This window comes from Colossoma macropomum, unplaced genomic scaffold (assembly GCF_904425465.1).
Source record: "Colossoma macropomum unplaced genomic scaffold, Colossoma_macropomum, whole genome shotgun sequence".
In the NCBI taxonomy this organism is placed as follows: Eukaryota; Metazoa; Chordata; class Actinopteri; order Characiformes; family Serrasalmidae; genus Colossoma; species Colossoma macropomum.
This window is the reverse complement of record NW_023494785.1, coordinates 44,618,332-44,635,839: the sequence shown is the minus strand read 5'-3', so window position 1 is coordinate 44,635,839 and position 17,508 is coordinate 44,618,332. Positions and strand designations below refer to the sequence as shown.

Here is a 17,508-nt window from a genome sequence, read left to right as displayed (position 1 = left end):
ATTATAATATCTAATAAATATGAATATGAATGTTATTTAGTTCAGAGAAGTGATGAAAATGATTGCAGTAAATATTTGCATATTTATCTATATGTTTATTTATTTATTGGTGTATTTGTACATATCTTCATAACAATATTTTGAAATGAGAGTTTAATCCAGCTTGTAAACACTGTTAAAGGTTTAAAACGTGCTTCACTCTACAGTCCATATATGGAAACTAAACTGCAGAACAGCCGTGTGTGTCACTGTTTCTGTGATGTCACAAAAACCAACAGATTTACATCTTTTACATCATTTACTGTACATCCACCCAGTCGTCCTGCAGAAGTTTAGCCCTGCTTACTCACACTACACACTGAAGTGATATGGAGTGTTTGAGCTCTGCTGTTTAAATGAGGCACGGCCGATCAGGACAGAGCTCATTTACATATTTTAAAGGCGCAGTAACAAAAACAGCCTGTTTAGTTCCAGCCCTGTGTTCCCACCGGCAGCGACTTTTCACCTCTTGTCGCCCCAAATCGCTGGCCGCTCATCGCTTATGGGCATTTCTGAACTCTGACTGACCGTTGGTTGCCATGGTTTCACTGACGCCAAGCACAAATCAGATGCATTCCCGATAAAGTAAAAAATCCTGGTGAGGAATCACTCGTGTGCTTGTTTTTATCTGATCCCTGTGTTGTGCAGTCAGTTTGAGAGGGAAACAGTCTTTGGTCTTTGCGATCATTGTCTGTTTGTGGCGAAAGCACAGCTGCGTTATTCCATCTCTAGTAGGAACAGTTATCTACGAACAAAAACGGAGCGTACTGTTTCACGGTGGTGGAGATAAAGTGCGTACTACGCTGCTGAATCAGAGCCGGTTTATGAGGAGTCCGGCCTCTTCCTGTTTCCCCTGTTATATCAAAACCAGGACTGCTGAACAGCAGAGGGCGCCTGCGAGTCCTCAATGAATGGGAGTGAATGTAGCTAAACGGCTAAAAATGACAAGTTAAAATAGTTTCTAATCACTCAGAGCTTTCCTTTAATTTAGACAGTAGAAGAAAGAATTTCACTAATAAGGCAAAGAAAACTCATTACTGCTACTAAGTGCTGATTGGTTAGCATTACTGCTACTGAGCGCTGACTGATTAGCATTACTGCTACTGAGTGCTGATTGGTTAGCATTACTGCTACTGAGTGCTGACTGATTAGCATTACTGCTACTGAGTGCTGATTGGTTAGCATTACTGCTACTGAGCACTGATTGGTTAGCATTACTGCTACTGAGTGCTGACTGGTTAGCATTATTGCTACTGAGTGCTGATTGGCTGGCATTACTGCTACTGAGTGCTGACTGGTTAGCATTACTGCTACTGAGTGCTGATTGGTTAGCGTTACTGATATTTAAGTGCCGATTGGTTAGCATTACTGCTACTGAGTGCTGATTGGTTATCAGTACTGCTACTGAGTGCTGACTGGTTAGCATTATTGCTACTGAGTGCTGACTGGTTAGCACTACTGCTACTGAGTGCTGATTGGTTATCAATACTGCTACTGAGTGCTGACTGGTTAGCATTATTGCTACTGAGTGCTGACTGGTTAGCATTACTGCTACTGAGTGCCGATTGGTTAGCGTTACTGCTACTGAGTGCCGATTGGTTAGCGTTACTGCTACTGAGTGCCGACTGGTTAGCGCTACTGCTACTGAGTGCCGACTGGTTAGCGTTACTGCTACTGAGTGCTGATTGGTTAGCGTTACTGCTACTGAGTGCCGATTGGTTAGCGTTACTGCTACTGAGTGCTGATTGGTTAGCGTTACTGCTACTGAGTGCCGATTGGTTAGCGTTACTGCTACTGAGTGCCGACTGGTTAGCGCTACTGCTACTGAGTGCCGACTGGTTAGCGTTACTGCTACTGAGTGCTGATTGGTTAGCGCTACTGCTACTGAGTGCTGATTGGTTAGCGTTACTGCTACTGAGTGCTGATTGTTAACCTTTGCAATGTTAATTTATTAACCTTAGTACTGCTAATTTAGTGTGACACCCGTGTCTGCTGGTCTGTGTTGTCTGGTGTTGATAACGAACCCGGTGATCTGCTCTGTTCTCAGCTCGCGGAGGCGGAGGAGCGCGTGCCGGAGACCATCGCTAACCGGAAGCGCTGCGTTAAGGTGGTGAAGCAGGACGTGGGGGGGCTCGGCATCAGCATCAAAGGAGGGAAGGAGAACAAGATGCCGATCCTCATCAGTAAGATCTTCAGGGGTCTGGCGGCCGACCAGACGCAGGCGCTCTACGTGGGGGACGCCATTCTGTCGGTGAACGGAGTGAACCTGCGGGACGCCACGCACGACGAGGCTGTGCAGGGCCTGAAGAGGGCCGGCAGAGAGGTCACACTGGAAGGTGAGAACAGGGAAAAGAACCAGGAGCCTCAGCTCTGATAAATAAGCTAAAATGGCAAAAACGGTCCACCAAATTTCCCAAATTCCTGCATAATTAAACGGTTAAGATGTACACAGAGTCATTCAGAGTGGTTTGGTGTGAAACGCTCTGTTCTAGAGAAACTTAGAGTCAGAACTGTTCACAGTGGTGGTGATAGGAACCAGACGTCCACCTCTAAAAGCTCCCTCACAGAAAGTTCCTACATGAAGTGGTTATGAATTCACTGCCTGATGACTGAGACACTGTTTTATGATTTGGTTTTGGCGGTTTAATGTATAAAATCCAGTTTTTAAGAATAAATATGTCACTAATGACGTATAGAACTCTTGCAGGTCTAGATCAGAGTCTCGGTGCTGCTGGATGTTCTCCCAGAATAAGTGTGAGAGCACTTTCTTCATCTTTCTTACAAAAATTTGACTGCAGAAATGTGGAGCTTATTTTGTATACAAGCATTTTCAAAACATCATTTAACATAAAATATTACAAACTCTTTTAAAGTGTCAACATTTTTCAAAAGTCTATGCTCTGGATGTCAATGTGTCCTCATTTCCCAGAGCTACATTTAATTTCCATATGAGGAAATGACAATATTTTATCGTTATCTTGATCAATGTGTTTTTCTGATCATATCATGTATATCGTCAGTACCTAAAGATCACTGACTGACTGATCTGCTACAATCATTTTCCTGACTTTTCTTCATTGAATAACATTCATCTTCATATATATTAAATATAATTACTACTAAGCTATAGAGGCTCAGTATTTAAGGAGAATTCCACCCATTTCTCAAAATTTCAGCATATTTCAGTGGTTAAGATGTAAACTACACGTTTCATTACAAAGTGAGCATAATTAGTCCTGTTTAACTGGATTTAGTGCAGCGCAGTTTGCAAAACACTGAATAAAATCACTATAATTGTAGGTTTATTATTGTTATTATTGTTTTTATTTTTATTATTATAGTGTTTTTATATGTGGCACTACAGGTTCTGTTTTGTCTAAAAATGTCTACAGTTTTATTACAAACTTGCAATTTTTGAGAGAACCTGCTGCAGAATCATGTGCCAGGACTGCATTACAGCTATGAACACGTGTAGGTTCACTGGTGGTTCTGGATAGTAAATAAAATGTCTATATCTGTGTTGTAGTCATGGCGACCCCTGGTTCCTATCACCACCACTGTAAAGACATCTGAACCATTTCATACCAAACCACTCTGAATCTCTCTGTTTACATCTCACACACTGAGTTATGGGGGTTCTGAAGAATTTATGAAATTCTCCTTTAAATGCTTAATTTAAAAACAGGAAATTTAATCAGATCATCAGTGCAGAGCTGAAACACTGCTATCACTCACCTCATCACGACTGACCTTATTAACAAACAGCACATAAAAAATGATCAAAATATGAGAATGTTCTCTCTCTGAGCTGAAATTTACCTTCTTATTACAATGTTAGTAATGCTTAAATATTTAATTGGTTTATTAACTTTATTAATGCTAACTTAGTGGGATAATTAACTTTATTAATACTAAGTTATTACTTTTATTAATACTGACTTATTAACTTAATGCTAACTTAGTGGGATCATTAACTTTATTAATACTAAGTTATTACTTTTATTAAAACTGACTTGTTTATTAATGCTAACTTAGTGGGATCATTACCTTTATTAATACTAAGTTATTACTTTTATTAATACTGACTTGTTTATTAATGCTAACTTAGTGGAATCATTAACTTTATTAATACTAAGTTATTACTTTTATTAATACTGACTTGTTAATGTAATGAATGCTAGCATATGAAGTTTATTAATGCTGAGCTGAATATGATCTGATAGTGATCTGTATATGTGGGATACTGTGTGGTTGAGTTTCGGTGAATACACTGTTGCAGTGTTGTAAGCTGTTCTGGGGAATTCGGGGGCAGTTGCCGGGGTGGGGGGGATAGGGGTGGGGGGTTGTTCTCTGTGCTGGTGAGTGTTCAGTGCCGTTTCATATCTGTTTGCGATCTTGTTAGCATACTTTCAGAGTGCAGCTGCTCTGCGGTCCAGTGCAAACCTGTTTTGGTCACATGAAGGCAGATAAGCTGACCGGTGTTGCGACACGGCGGCTGAATGGGCTCCAGCGCTGGGTGTGTCGGAGCTCATTAAGGCTCGTACATTCGGGAGTGTTGAGTGTCACTGAACTCGGGAGCGCGTTAGCGGGAGGTTAACAACCTGCAGGAATGTAAATCAGAGATTACAGCAGCGCCGTATTAGAGAATTACGCTTTAATGAGCCGATCTCAGAAGAGGAACCAGGCTGTTACAGATCAGCAATAGAGCAGACTAGCGGCTGGGCGATATCAGGACACGGTCAAATCTGATTGAAAAATGACCGCATGCAAATTTCACCCACTGATCAGTTTCATCTTGGGCGTGTCTGTTCAGCCGAACTCACATTTAATTAGAAAATAACAATAATATTAATCATTTGTGCAGCACAAACACGGATGTGCTTATTTTATGCTAATATAAACTAATGCTGAAATTATTCCATGTTCCATTTAAAGACAGATTACACTGTGCTTTTGTTTTATACCACTGACTCCGCCCACAAAATCAGCAATACAGCGTTTAAATATGATTTTTGAAAGAAAATTGAAAATAATAACGTCATTCTACTGTCTTAAAAACACTGAGTCGTTTCACATTTTATTCTAATATTAACACTATAAACTCGAGTTAAATCGGTAAGACAGAGTTAAATCAGTGAGACAATAGTTAAATCAGTGAGACAATAGAGTTTAATCAGTGAGACAATAGTTAAATCAGTGAGACACTAGAGTTAAATCAGTGAGACAATAGAGTTTAATCAGTGAGACACTAGAGTTAAATCAGTGAGAGATTAGAGTTAAATCAGTGAGACAATAGAGTTAAATCAGTGAGACAATAGAGATAAATCAGTGAGACACTAGAGTTAAATCAATGAGAGATTAGAGTTAAATCAGTGAGACAATAGTGTTAAATCAGTGAGACACTAGAGTTAAATCAATGAGAGATTAGAGTTAAATCAATGAGAGATTAGAGTTAAATCAGTGAGACAATAGTGTTAAATCAGTGAGACACTAGAGTTAAATCAATGAGAGATTAGAGTTAAATCAATGAGAGATTAGAGTTAAATCAGTGAGACAATAGTGTTAAATCAGTGAGACGTTAGAGTTAAATCACTGAGCGATTAGAGTGCCAAAAATTTGCACGTAGAAAAGTGAAACGCAAACATGTACAAGTTGATCTAAATGAATAAAAAGTATGAAATGTAGGGAAAATGCAAATGTGCACATCTGAAAACAAAACTCAGCACAGTCCAAAAATAACTTTTTTATTTTTACACTTTAATAAATTTACATTCAGATGCCTTCAAATCACAATTTACAAATACAATACATTTTAATAATAATAATAATAATCATATAGTCTTTTATTTATATAGCACTTCTCATGCCGGTGGCAGCTTAAAGTGCAGTGTTTTGGCGTAAATCTAACTTCAATCTAATCTAAATTCAATAATTTTTTTAAAGTTCAAAAGTTCAATAAATGCATGTTTCCAGCAGCAGAGTAATCGTGTTAAATAATCGTGATCTCAGTATTAATCAAAATAATCGTGATTGTGATTTTTGCCAGAATCGAGCAGCCCTACTGTTCAGGGTGCAACTCAGTGCCGTAACTCCTGCTGGTCTGTGTATGTTCTAGATTAAGTGGATTAGGGTTGGAGAACGGCCCGCGTTTCCTGTAAGAGCTTTCTGTTTGATCTTCTGAACTCCGCAGTTACAGTCTTCTCAGACTGTTTCCTCCACACTGGCTGTGAGGGGAGCTCCGTCTGACCCTCGCTCTGACCGCGTACGTGTTAATCATTTCCACAGCGGCCCGTCCTGCCGTATTGTTGTATTTTGACCTCCTTTGGCCTTGAGCTCTCCAACGGCGCTCAGGAAAAAAAAATCGTCCCAGTTCCGCACCTGGGCTTTCCCCTGAGCTTCAGTGGACACAGATGTGTCCTACTCATTGTTTAGTCACAATCTGATGACCAGATCCGTGGAGTCTGAGCTCCTGTCTGGTTTCAGATCAGCTTGTGGTCTGGTTGAGTGTGTGACAGGGCTGTGGAGACGACGTGACCTGATGAGTAATTCTGACCGTATCACTGTGTTACGGTGCTTCACTTGTGGACATCTAGACATGCAGGAATGTCTGTGAGCAATGTGGATGAGCCTGGCTCAGATAAGAATCAACGTTCTGCTTAGATGTGCCTAACTGGCTGTCTAAGGCTACATTCACAGTACAGTCCTCATTCTGATTTAGTTCACTCTGACAGACTGTAATACACTACAGGAGGTGTAGGGGGCGATATGGCCTCTACTGTTTCATTTAAAAAGCTCTATAATGTTCATATGATCCACACAGTCACTCTGACAGCCTGTAATACACTACAGGAAGTGTAGGGGGCGATATGGCTTCTACTGTTTCATTTAAAAAGCTCTATAATGTTCATATGATCCACACAGTCACTCTGACAGCCTGTAATACACTACAGGAAGTGTAGGGGGCGATATGGCCTCTACTGTTTCATTTAAAAAGCTCTATAATGTTCATATGATCCACACAGTCATTCTGACAGACTGTAATACACTACAGGAAGTGTAGGGGGCGATATGGCTTCTACTGTTTCATTTAAAAAGCCTCTATAATGTTCATATGATCAACACAGTCATTCTGACAGACTGTAATACACTACAGGAAGTGTAGGGGGCGATATGGCTTCTACTGTTTCATTTATTTAAATTTCTGTGTTAAAGTAATATTGAACCGTTTGCGTTCATGTAAAAGTAGTATATAGTACGTTTGTAGGCCAGCTGTGCCCAAAGGAATTGGGCGGGTTAAATAACTCAGTGTTTAGGTTTGGTTTATCCTTTTCCGTCAATCATTTCTTCCCATTGTTGACTCTTCTCTGCCGCTTGCTAATGTTGGACGTCTGTCATATTTGACAGATCCTCGGAGCCGTGTTAAAAGTTTGAACAGGACATCTGAGTGAAGGTACGCGGCGAGATTAAAGCGGAGCGGTGCGCCGGGCTTTGGTGATGCGATATCTGCTCGTCAGTGAGGCGGAGGAAGAGGAAAAGTCTGCAATTAGGGCTTTTTACAAGGAGCCTTTTGTTGCTCTGCAACACCCCACATCCCGACGTACGTATCTCAAATTAGACGTCTTTTCTTCCTCTGCAAACAAAGCCTGCCATTCTCCACGAATCAAACAGGCTGTAATGACTCTGACCGCATAAACGAACAGCACACAAAGCGCCGGTTATGGACTACACCTGATGTTTCGGGCCGATAAGTTCGGGCACACGGAGCGCTACGGTGCTTCCTATTGTAGCAGAACTAATTACACGGAGATTAATAGTGCCGGGATTCTCTCAGAGAAATTGGATTGGAGCATCTGGACCTGTAGATACGCCTCAGGCACCGAGCGCTGCTGTTTAAATAAACATTCAATTCCAGCGTGAAGTGAAAACATTCCTCAGAGGCCGGAACAATGAAACACGGGTGATGAAACACGCTGGAACTCCTGGCCCGCGTTCAGTAATAATATGACTCAAAGTGTGACGTACTGATGATAATTATAGCCAGACGAGGCCAAAATAACGTTGACTCGGATGTGATTCACTCCACGTGTCAGCAGAAACTGTAGAACTGACTCAGTTTATATCACAATACCTACATTTAGAGTCGGTTATTCATTCAGCCTAATGAGAAACTGTAGAACAGACTCAGTTTATCACAATACCTACATTTAGAGTCGGTTATTCATTCAGCCTAATGAGAAGCTGTAGAACAGACTCAGTTTATATCACAATACCTACATTTAGAGTCAGTTATTCATTCAGCCTAATGAGAAGCTGTAGAACTGACTCAGTTTATATCACAATACCTACATTTAGAGTCAGTTATTCATTCAGCCTAATGAGAAACTGTAGAACAGACTCAGTTTATATCACAATACCTACATTTAGAGTCAGTTATTCATTCAGCCTAATGAGAAACTGTAGAACAGACTCAGTTTATATCACAATACCTACATTTAGAGCCGGTTATTCATTTCTAATAATGCTTGTTTTGTATGTGTGTCAAAGGTCACGCTGTTAAGACAAGCAAACAATCTAAAGCTTCCAGTAAATGACTTCACTTTAGTTAACTGTCAGATCCTGAAAATCATCAGTAAAAAAAATTAAAAACAAGCCGCTTGTTTTATGGTCAGTATTGGGTGGATATTATACTCATTTTCCATTAAATGTATCAGAAAAGTTTGATTAATGAAACTGAAAATTATCGATACAGACAGTATATCGTGCAGCGCTCATGTATGGGTGGGTTAACAGGTGACGAGTGCTTTAGTTTCACTGCCCAAGGCTGTTTCACACAAAATGTAAGACTGTTCTCAGTGTCCTGGTTGCAGATACACAGAGTAAAGTAACGTGTGTGTTTAAAGCGGCGTGTCCTGCATCTCGTTAAAGACAGACTATTCCTAAGAAGCCTGGAGACTAGAGTAACCGGTTTCTCTTAAATCATCAAATTAGGGAGGAAAGCATATCAGGAATTCTCTCTGAACAGGATTCTTCAGCTGCTGTTGACGCTTTCCAATAAAAATCCGAATGTAGGAACAGAGTAATGATCCAAAATGATCACCAGCAGTATTTCATTCTCACTGTCTGACAAGAGAGGCAGAATGTGATTGAGACTTTCACTACAGTCAGGTTCAGATGGAATTTTGTTGGCTAAAGTCGGGTTCAGATGGAAGTTTGTCAGCTACAATTGGGTTTAGACTGAATTTTGTTGGGTTCAGACTGAATTTTGTTGGGTTCAGACTGAATTTTGTCGGCTAAAGTCGGGTTTAGACTGAATTTTGTTGGCTAAAGTTGGGTTCAGACTGAATTTTGTCGGCTAAAGTCGGGTTCAGACGGAATTTTGTCAGCTACAATTGGGTTCAGACTGAATTTTGTCGGCTAAAGTCGGGTTCAGACGGAATTTTGTCGGCTACAATTGGGTTCAGACTGAATTTTGTCGGCTAAAGTCGGGTTCAGACTGAATTTTGTTGGCTAAAGTTGGGTTTAGACTGAATTTTGTTGGGTTCAGACTGAATTTTATTGGCTAAATTTGGGTTCAGATGGAATTTTGTCAGCTAAAGTCGGGTTCAGACTGAATTTTGTTGGCTAAAGTTGGGTTTAGACTGAATTTTGTTGGGTTCAGACTGAATTTTGTTGGGTTCAGACTGAATTTTGTCGGCTAAAGTCGGGTTCAGACTGAAGTTTGTCAGCTACAATTGGGTTCAGACTGAATTTTGTCGGCTAAAGTCGGGTTCAGACTGAATTATGTTGGCTAAATTTGGGTTCAGATGGAATTTTGTCAGCTAAAGTCAGGTTCAGACTGAATTTTGTTGGCTAAAGTTGGGTTTAGACTGAATTTTGTTGGGTTCAGACTGAATTTTGTTGGGTTCAGACTGAATTTTGTCGGCTAAAGTTGGGTTTAGACTGAATTTTGTTGGGTTCAGACTGAATTTTGTCAGGCTATCACTGAGAAAGTATTCAGAAAGGGTTTGGGACAGAGTTTGAACGGAGCTGGGTGCTGTGGGTCGGGTTGGACTGGAGAATGTGGGATGTATTTGTGCGGATTGAAGCTCTGCTCTTGCAGCTCGTCCTTGAGATTGCAGAGCAACAAGTTCTTCCAGAGTGAACAGAATTCCAGCTGTGCTGTGTTTTTGTGGACTGTGGGTGTTGAGCAGTAGTGTTTCAAGTGAAGGTCACTGAACCCACTTTAACCTGCAGCTACATTTGACACACTGTTCCAAGTTTTGCACTGTCGGTCATGAGATCTGATTGTGCAGTTATTTTTTGCCAAACCAGCATTACTTACAGCCAAGTACTGTGGGATTTTGGTCCAGTGGCCTTCAGTTACCGGCGTCATGTCCGTTTATATAAAAGGAAATGTCAACAGTTTGTGGTATGTGGTCACTTTTGCCATATCGGGTGAGCTTGTACTGTAAAATCCAGAGATTCTTGGACTGTTTGACATGTTTGTGATCAGTGTGGGTGTGGCTAAGTGAAAACACAGCCTTTCAGTGGGTTTATTCTTGTACAAAATCATAAACCAGCAGATGACTGGTTCAGCCTTTACCTGACTGACTTTGAATGTGCTTTACCAGCTTTGTGTAGCAGCTCAGCGTTTGTGGCAGTGAGGTACAGTGGTTACGTAAGCACGTTATGTCAACAAGCTTTTTATTGACTCTATAGTCAGACTACTGTACATTACACACTCACGCTTATTAGAGAGCAGTCATGCACAACAGCGTCAGAAGATAAAAAATACCCTGACATTGTATATATATATATATACATATGATGTATGACAATAAACATCGTTATCATGATAAATGATGTCAGAATACGATACAATATGCTTTTCTGAACATATCATGTATATCTTCATTACTTGTAAAACACTGGCCAGCTGCATGTTTCATTATAAAGAGAGCAAAATTAGTCCTGTTTAACTGGATTTTGTGCCGAATATTGAATAAAAGTCATTTTGCTAACAGTTTTGATAGCATTTTAAAAACTGTTGCACTGCTGGCTCTTTTTTCTCTGTTCCGACTGGTCAGATGATATAAAGACCGTGACATACCATCTACCGTGAAAATTTCTTGAAGTATTGCAGTATTATATTTTGCCATGTCATCCACATCTGGGTGTCACCATGAGAACGGATGTAGCCTTCCAGTGGAGATGGATGTAACGTTAACATAGAAATAGATGTAGCGTCACCATGGAAACAGGTGTAGCCTATCCATGGAAAAGGCTGTAGCATAACCATGGATATGGGTGTTGTGTAACTATGGATTTGGGTGTAACATAACCATGGAGTGTCACCATGGCAATGGTTGTAGCACAGCCATGGAAACCTCAGAAACCCCAGCAATGGATACAGTGTAACCATGGAAACAAGTGTATCATAAGTATGAAAAGGAGTGTAGTGTAACTATGGGTATGGGTGTGGCAGCCTTGGGTTGTAGTGTAACCATGGAAACAGTTGTAGCATAACCACGAAAATGAGTGTAGTGTAACTACGGATGTGGATATAGAGGCCCTGGAAATGGTTGTAGCGTAACCATGGAAACAAGTGTGTCATAACCATGGAAACAGGTGTAGCGTAACTATAGATATGAGTATAGCGGCCCTGTGAATAGTTGTAGCATAACCACGGAAATGGGTGCAGTGTAACTACGGATGTCGGTATAGAGGCCCTGGAAATAGTTGTAGCGTAACCATGGAAACAAATGTGTCATAACCACGAAAACGGGTGTAGCATAACTGTGGGCATAAGTGTAGTGGTGATGGAAATGGTTGTAGCCTAATCATGGAAACTGGTGTAGCATAACTATGGATATGAGTATGGGGACCATGGAAATGGTAGTGGCATGGCCATGAAAATGGGTGTAGTGTAACCATGGAAACAGGTGTAGAGTTTAGTTCCTATGTGGCCAGAATATCAAAAATAGAGCCTGAATTGAGATTTTGGTTGATGTTTAGTTGCCTAACCAGTGATCTGTCGTGTCAGTTATCGCACAACTCCGACTGCTTGGATCATAAAGGAACTTTTGACCCTCTTAAAGAAAGCATAGTGGTCTCCTGCGAGCTGGAACGCTGAAGATGAGCAGCTGGTCTTTTCCTCTTTTCCATGTGCTGGTTGGAATATATTAACAGTTACCCCGACACAAAAATCACACACATGCAGTGGCAGGAAGTATGTTTGACAGACCCTCTGCCACAGTCAGCGGTCAGGTCCTTGATTCTGCAGCAGTGAAGACATTTTCTTCATGCTAATGGGTTTTAATAACTCTGTGGGCTGGTTTAACCTTCTGCCCTCATGCATTACTGCTGTTCCTGAGTGACCTCTTCTCTTCAGAAGTCGCTGCTAAACGCCTGTAGTGACAGTGTCGGAGGGGCTGCAGTGCGCTTACGTGACGAGGGCTCCACTCTCAGGATCAGGCAGTCGTATAGAATCGAAGTAATTGGCCTTCAGTTTCCTGTCTATCTGGGATAAATGGCATTAATGGGTAATCCTCAGAAAACAAGCTTATCACCACATGTGGTGGGGTTTTGGTGTTCAAAGTGCTGGTGATACTGTGAAGCTGGAGCCTCGTCTACCCCACATACACATGAAAATAAATAAAGTAGGAAGTGTGAGTCTAATGTTGACATGGATGGAATGGATTGTCCTATCATCAAATTTTTTATACGTTTTAATATTTCAAACACATTTCTGTCTTTATCTTTACTAGACAAAGCATTCAGTCAGTACTGAGATGCGTCTTCGTATAACTCGTTACTCCTAGTGTAAGCGATGGATGTAACATGGCCATGTAAACAGATGTAGTATGATTGAAAAGGGTTTGGCATGACCACGGAAATGAGTAACTCCAAAATGGATGTAGCGTAACTATGGCAACTGGTTTGGTGTCACAGTGGAAATGGGTATAGCATGACTATGGAAACGGGTGTAGTGTCACTATGGAAACAGGTTTAGAGTCACTATTGAAACAGGTGTAGTGTCACTATGTAAATGTGTGGGATGCCACCATGGGCACAGGTGTGGCGTCACTTTGGTAAGGGGTGTAGCGCCACTATGGGAAACGGGTGTTGGTGTCACTATGGAGACGGGTATAGCATGACTATGGAAACGGGTGTAGCGTCACTATGGAAATGGGTATAGCATGACTATGGAAATGGGTGTAGCGTCACTATGGAAATGGGTATAGCATGACTATGGAAACAGGTGTAGCGTCACTATGGAAACGGGTATAGCATGACTATGGAAACAGGTGTACTCTCACTATGGAAACGTGTTAGCGTCACTATGAAAACAGATGTAGCTTCACTATGGAAACGGGTGTAGCGTCACTATGGGAACGGGTGTTAGGGTCACTATGGAAACGTGTTAGCGTCACTATGAAAACAGATGTAGCATCACTATGGAAACGGGTGTAGCATCACTATGGAAATGGGTATAGCATGACTATGGAAACGGGTGTAGCGTCACTATGGGAACGGGTGTTAGGGTCACTATGGAAACGGGTGTAGCATCACTATGGGAATGGGTGTTGGAGTCACTGCGGAAACGGGTGTAGCGTCACTATGGAAACGGGTGTTAGCATCACTATGGAAATGGGTATAGCATAACTATGGAAACTGGTGTAGAGTCACTATGGAAACAGGTGTAGCATCACTATGGAAACAAGTATAGCATTGCTATAGAAACAGGTGTAGTGTCACTATGTAAATGGGTGTGGTGTCACCATGGACACAGGTGGAACATCACTATGGAAACAGGTGTAGTGTCACTGTGGAAACGAGTGTAGAGTCACTATGGAAATGGGTGTAATGTCACTGGAAACGAGTGTAGCATCACTGTGGAAACGGATGTAGCATCACTATGGACACAGGTGTAGTCCACAGATTCCTACATCTGTGGTGTAGTTGTACTTCAGATGGATGTTTATCAATAAGCCTCAGTTATAATTCTGTTTTTATCATCTGGGTTATGACAGCTGGGCGGTAACAGCAGACCTGCACTATTTACAGATCCCTCTAGCTCAGGGATGATGAACTGCGGTTCTGGAGGATCAGTGATCAGCAGAGTTTGGTGATTTTTCTGCTTTTAACTCACTAACTAAACCTGAGCCCTCCTTTATTTAGGAATGTAGTGATGGGACATAAACTTATCATTAACCATGGCGCACTTTACAGAACACTGTACCCTGGCCTGCCCTGATACCGGATGCCACTCTGTTAGAGAGATATAATTTCATGTAAAGTATGATTATGTTATGCTTTGGTTTCCTCAGTGGCTGTAAAAGTGCTTCAGTGCAGCGATTTCCTCTTTTCACTCTTGACTGAGGTGAGAAGCTTCTAACCACAGCTTTTCTTCTTGTGTTCTCACAGTGAAGTACATGAGAGAAGCCACTCCATATGTGAAGAAGGGCTCTCCAGTGTCTGAGATCGGATGGGAAACGCCCCCTCCAGAATCCCCTCGCCTCGGCAGCCCCCACTCAGACACCCCCACCCCTCCCTCACTGTCCCTGCAGGGAGACCGCAGATACATCCCACTCAGAATGTGCTACGTCACCCGGGCTATGACCACACCTGACCCAGAAAACAGGTGAAAACCTCCACTTGTTGGCCAGTTAGTGGAACATTTATAAAACGTGCTCTATAGTGTTCATATGATCCACACAGTCACTCTGACAGACTGTAATACACTACAGGAAGTGTAGGGGGCGATATGGCTTCTACTGTTTCATTTAAAAAGCTCTATAATGTTCATATGATCCACACAGTCACTCTGACAGACTGTAATACACTACAGGAAGTGTAGGGGGCGATATGGCTTCTACTGTTTCATTTAAAAAGCTCTATAATGTTCATATGATCCACACAGTCACTCTGACAGACTGTAATACACTACAGGAAGTGTAGGGGGCGATATGGCTTCTACTGTTTCATTTAAAAAGCCTCTATAATGTTCATATGATCCACACAGTACTTGTATATGTGCTCCTAGATCAGCTGATTATCTGATTCAGTGCATCACTGTGCAGGCTCATATCGCTGTGGTCATCATCCAATGTGGGTAGTGGGTCAATAGTGGCTTTAACTTGATAAAATGTGTGCATGCAGGTTGTTTCAGGGCACAGATATACTGTGTAAGCACTGTGTAAAAGTCACAGACCCCTTATATAATTTCCACTCAAAAGTGCCATTAAGCATAAGTTATTCATTTTTCAGTGTCAGGAAAAAAAGCCAGAAGTTTATATTTATATTTAAAATTGCACAGCAGCCTCACTAAATATCATAGTATTTAATTTGTCTACTCTTTCCTTTTGTGAACCCACTGCCACTTTAACTCTTCCATTCCTCCAGTCTAAAACCCAGTGAGGACATAAGATGTAAGATAGTTCACCTGCATAGAGAAGGAGAAAGTCAGGGAGTTTCAAATAACTGATTAAAAGCTCCAGAGAAAATGTGCCTCCTAACAACCACCTGGAACCACCTGCCCCCATCAGATAAACAGCACTTAAAGCTTTCATCTCTGAGAGAGAGGAGAAAATCAAGCTGCTTCAGATCTGAAAACATCCACAGGTGTTTCTGTCCATCCTTCCACTGAGAGAAGACGACTCAGCGCTGTGGGTCTGAAAGGATGTGTAGCTGTCAAGAAGAACCTCACTGAGAAAAGGAGACGGACACATCAAACAAAGAAGCTGGACAATGGACTGACCACCCCAGAGTCCAGACCTCAACACCACTGAATGTGTTTGATTACTTCAGAAAATCATCAACCAGCTTCTAAGACTGAACTTTGGAGGTGTGTCTGCAGATTCTTTGAGGAACTGAAAGTGAGTCTCCTGAAAAGAATGGAAGCTGGAATAAAGGGAAAGAGTGTCCACGTTAATGATGGATGTAGGTCACTCGTGAATATGCATGGCAGAAAGATCTTGAATGGCCATGAAGGCTCGTAACGTGCACTTCAGTGATGAAGGTCAGTCAGCGCAGCAGCTTTCAGAGTGACTGTAGTTCATGAATGGAAAGTCCAGTTGAAGATATAATTAGCTGTTATGTATTTAATTTTAGAAGCTGTGAAAAGAAACACCTCCTCCTTTCCAGGCCTGCTCATTTGGGAGTGTAAAGCCATGTTCAAAGTACAGGCCTCATTTCTCAAATCCAATTTTTTGCTCGAATCCGATCTCTCTGACTCGATGGTTCACACTCGTTTAGGTAAGTGACTCAAATCTGTCATTAATGTGACGAACCGGCGTCCTGAAATGACCCTCATGAGCTCATCCTACTCAGTAACGTCGTGTGAATGAATCACGTTCATCATCAGCACAAACTAACGAGCAGAACGAGCTTCGCTGAGAAGATCATTAACTCTGATCAGCTCTCAGCTTCATTATTAGAGCGAGACGAAGGAGAAAAAGGTGAGATGAGCTGCTTTTCCACCGTTTACAGGCTTTAACTCCTGTTCGGCGCTGTTACCATGGTAACGCTGAATGATGGTCACGCGCAGTGGAACAACAGCACATGAATTCCGATCTGAGCGTCACATTAAGGTCACATGGCCACGAATCAGATACGTATCTGATCTATGACCACACATGAAAGTGACTCAGGTCGGATTTGAAAAGATCAGATTTGTGTTCACACAACCTTGAAAACATCAGATCTGAGTCACATTAGGGCAAAAAATCAGATTTGTGCCACTTCAGCCTGGTAGTGTGAACGCAGCCATAATTGGTGGTTAGCGACATAATAATATAAATAATATCTTTGTTAATATAGAGGTGGCAGCTCACCTGCTGTACAAACAGGTGATAAAGTTTAATGGTAATAGAGGAAACTATGAGTATTAATTTAATATATAAGACGGTGACACAGATCAGATTAAGAGACGCAGAATTTTAATTAAACGCTAAATTAAAGAGATTGTGTACTGAAATTGTTGAGGTGGTGGATCAGAGCTGATTAGGTTAGGTTTCCCTCAGAGGGTGGAAGGTTAATTTATGGCTCCTGGCTTCAGATCCTGTCCAGATAGAGCTCTGCACACTCGCTCTTATCTTCTGTCCACCTCTGAACGTGACTAGGTCAAAGGAGCTAGTAGTGTTTATGTATTTCAGTGGGTCAGCCTCCACATCAAAGCTGGCGAGGACATCAAAGCCCACGTTAATGACGACTTCGAAGTTCACTCGTGGTTCAGAAGTTCTAGGAAAAGAGGAAAATCTCCTTCAGCCTGACCTCCGCACGCCATCGTTAACTGACCACGCGTAGCAGGAGGTCCTGCAGATGTGAAAGCAGTTGGTTAAAAATGAAAAACTCATAACTCCTCATACATTTAATATAAGATGAGATTAGATAATCCTTTATTAGTCCCACAGCGAAATTTACAGTGCTGCAACAGCAAAAGGAGAGCAGTGCACTCAAGAAAGGAAGTACCAAGGTAATTAACCTTGT

The 17,508-nt window shown here is 41.6% G+C and overlaps 1 protein-coding gene across 2 annotated transcripts in view; it reads left to right on the top strand.

Annotated features, from left to right (window-relative positions):
• Positions 1 to 17,508, top strand: part of sntb1 (syntrophin, basic 1) — a 46,674-nt gene that overhangs the window by 941 nt on the left and 28,225 nt on the right. For both annotated transcript variants that reach the window (XM_036596316.1, XM_036596307.1), the window contains exons 2-3: positions 2,087 to 2,375; positions 14,446 to 14,662. In XM_036596316.1, coding sequence (XP_036452209.1) covers positions 2,087 to 2,375; positions 14,446 to 14,662 — 506 coding nt within the window. The remainder of the gene's footprint in view (positions 1 to 2,086; positions 2,376 to 14,445; positions 14,663 to 17,508) is intronic.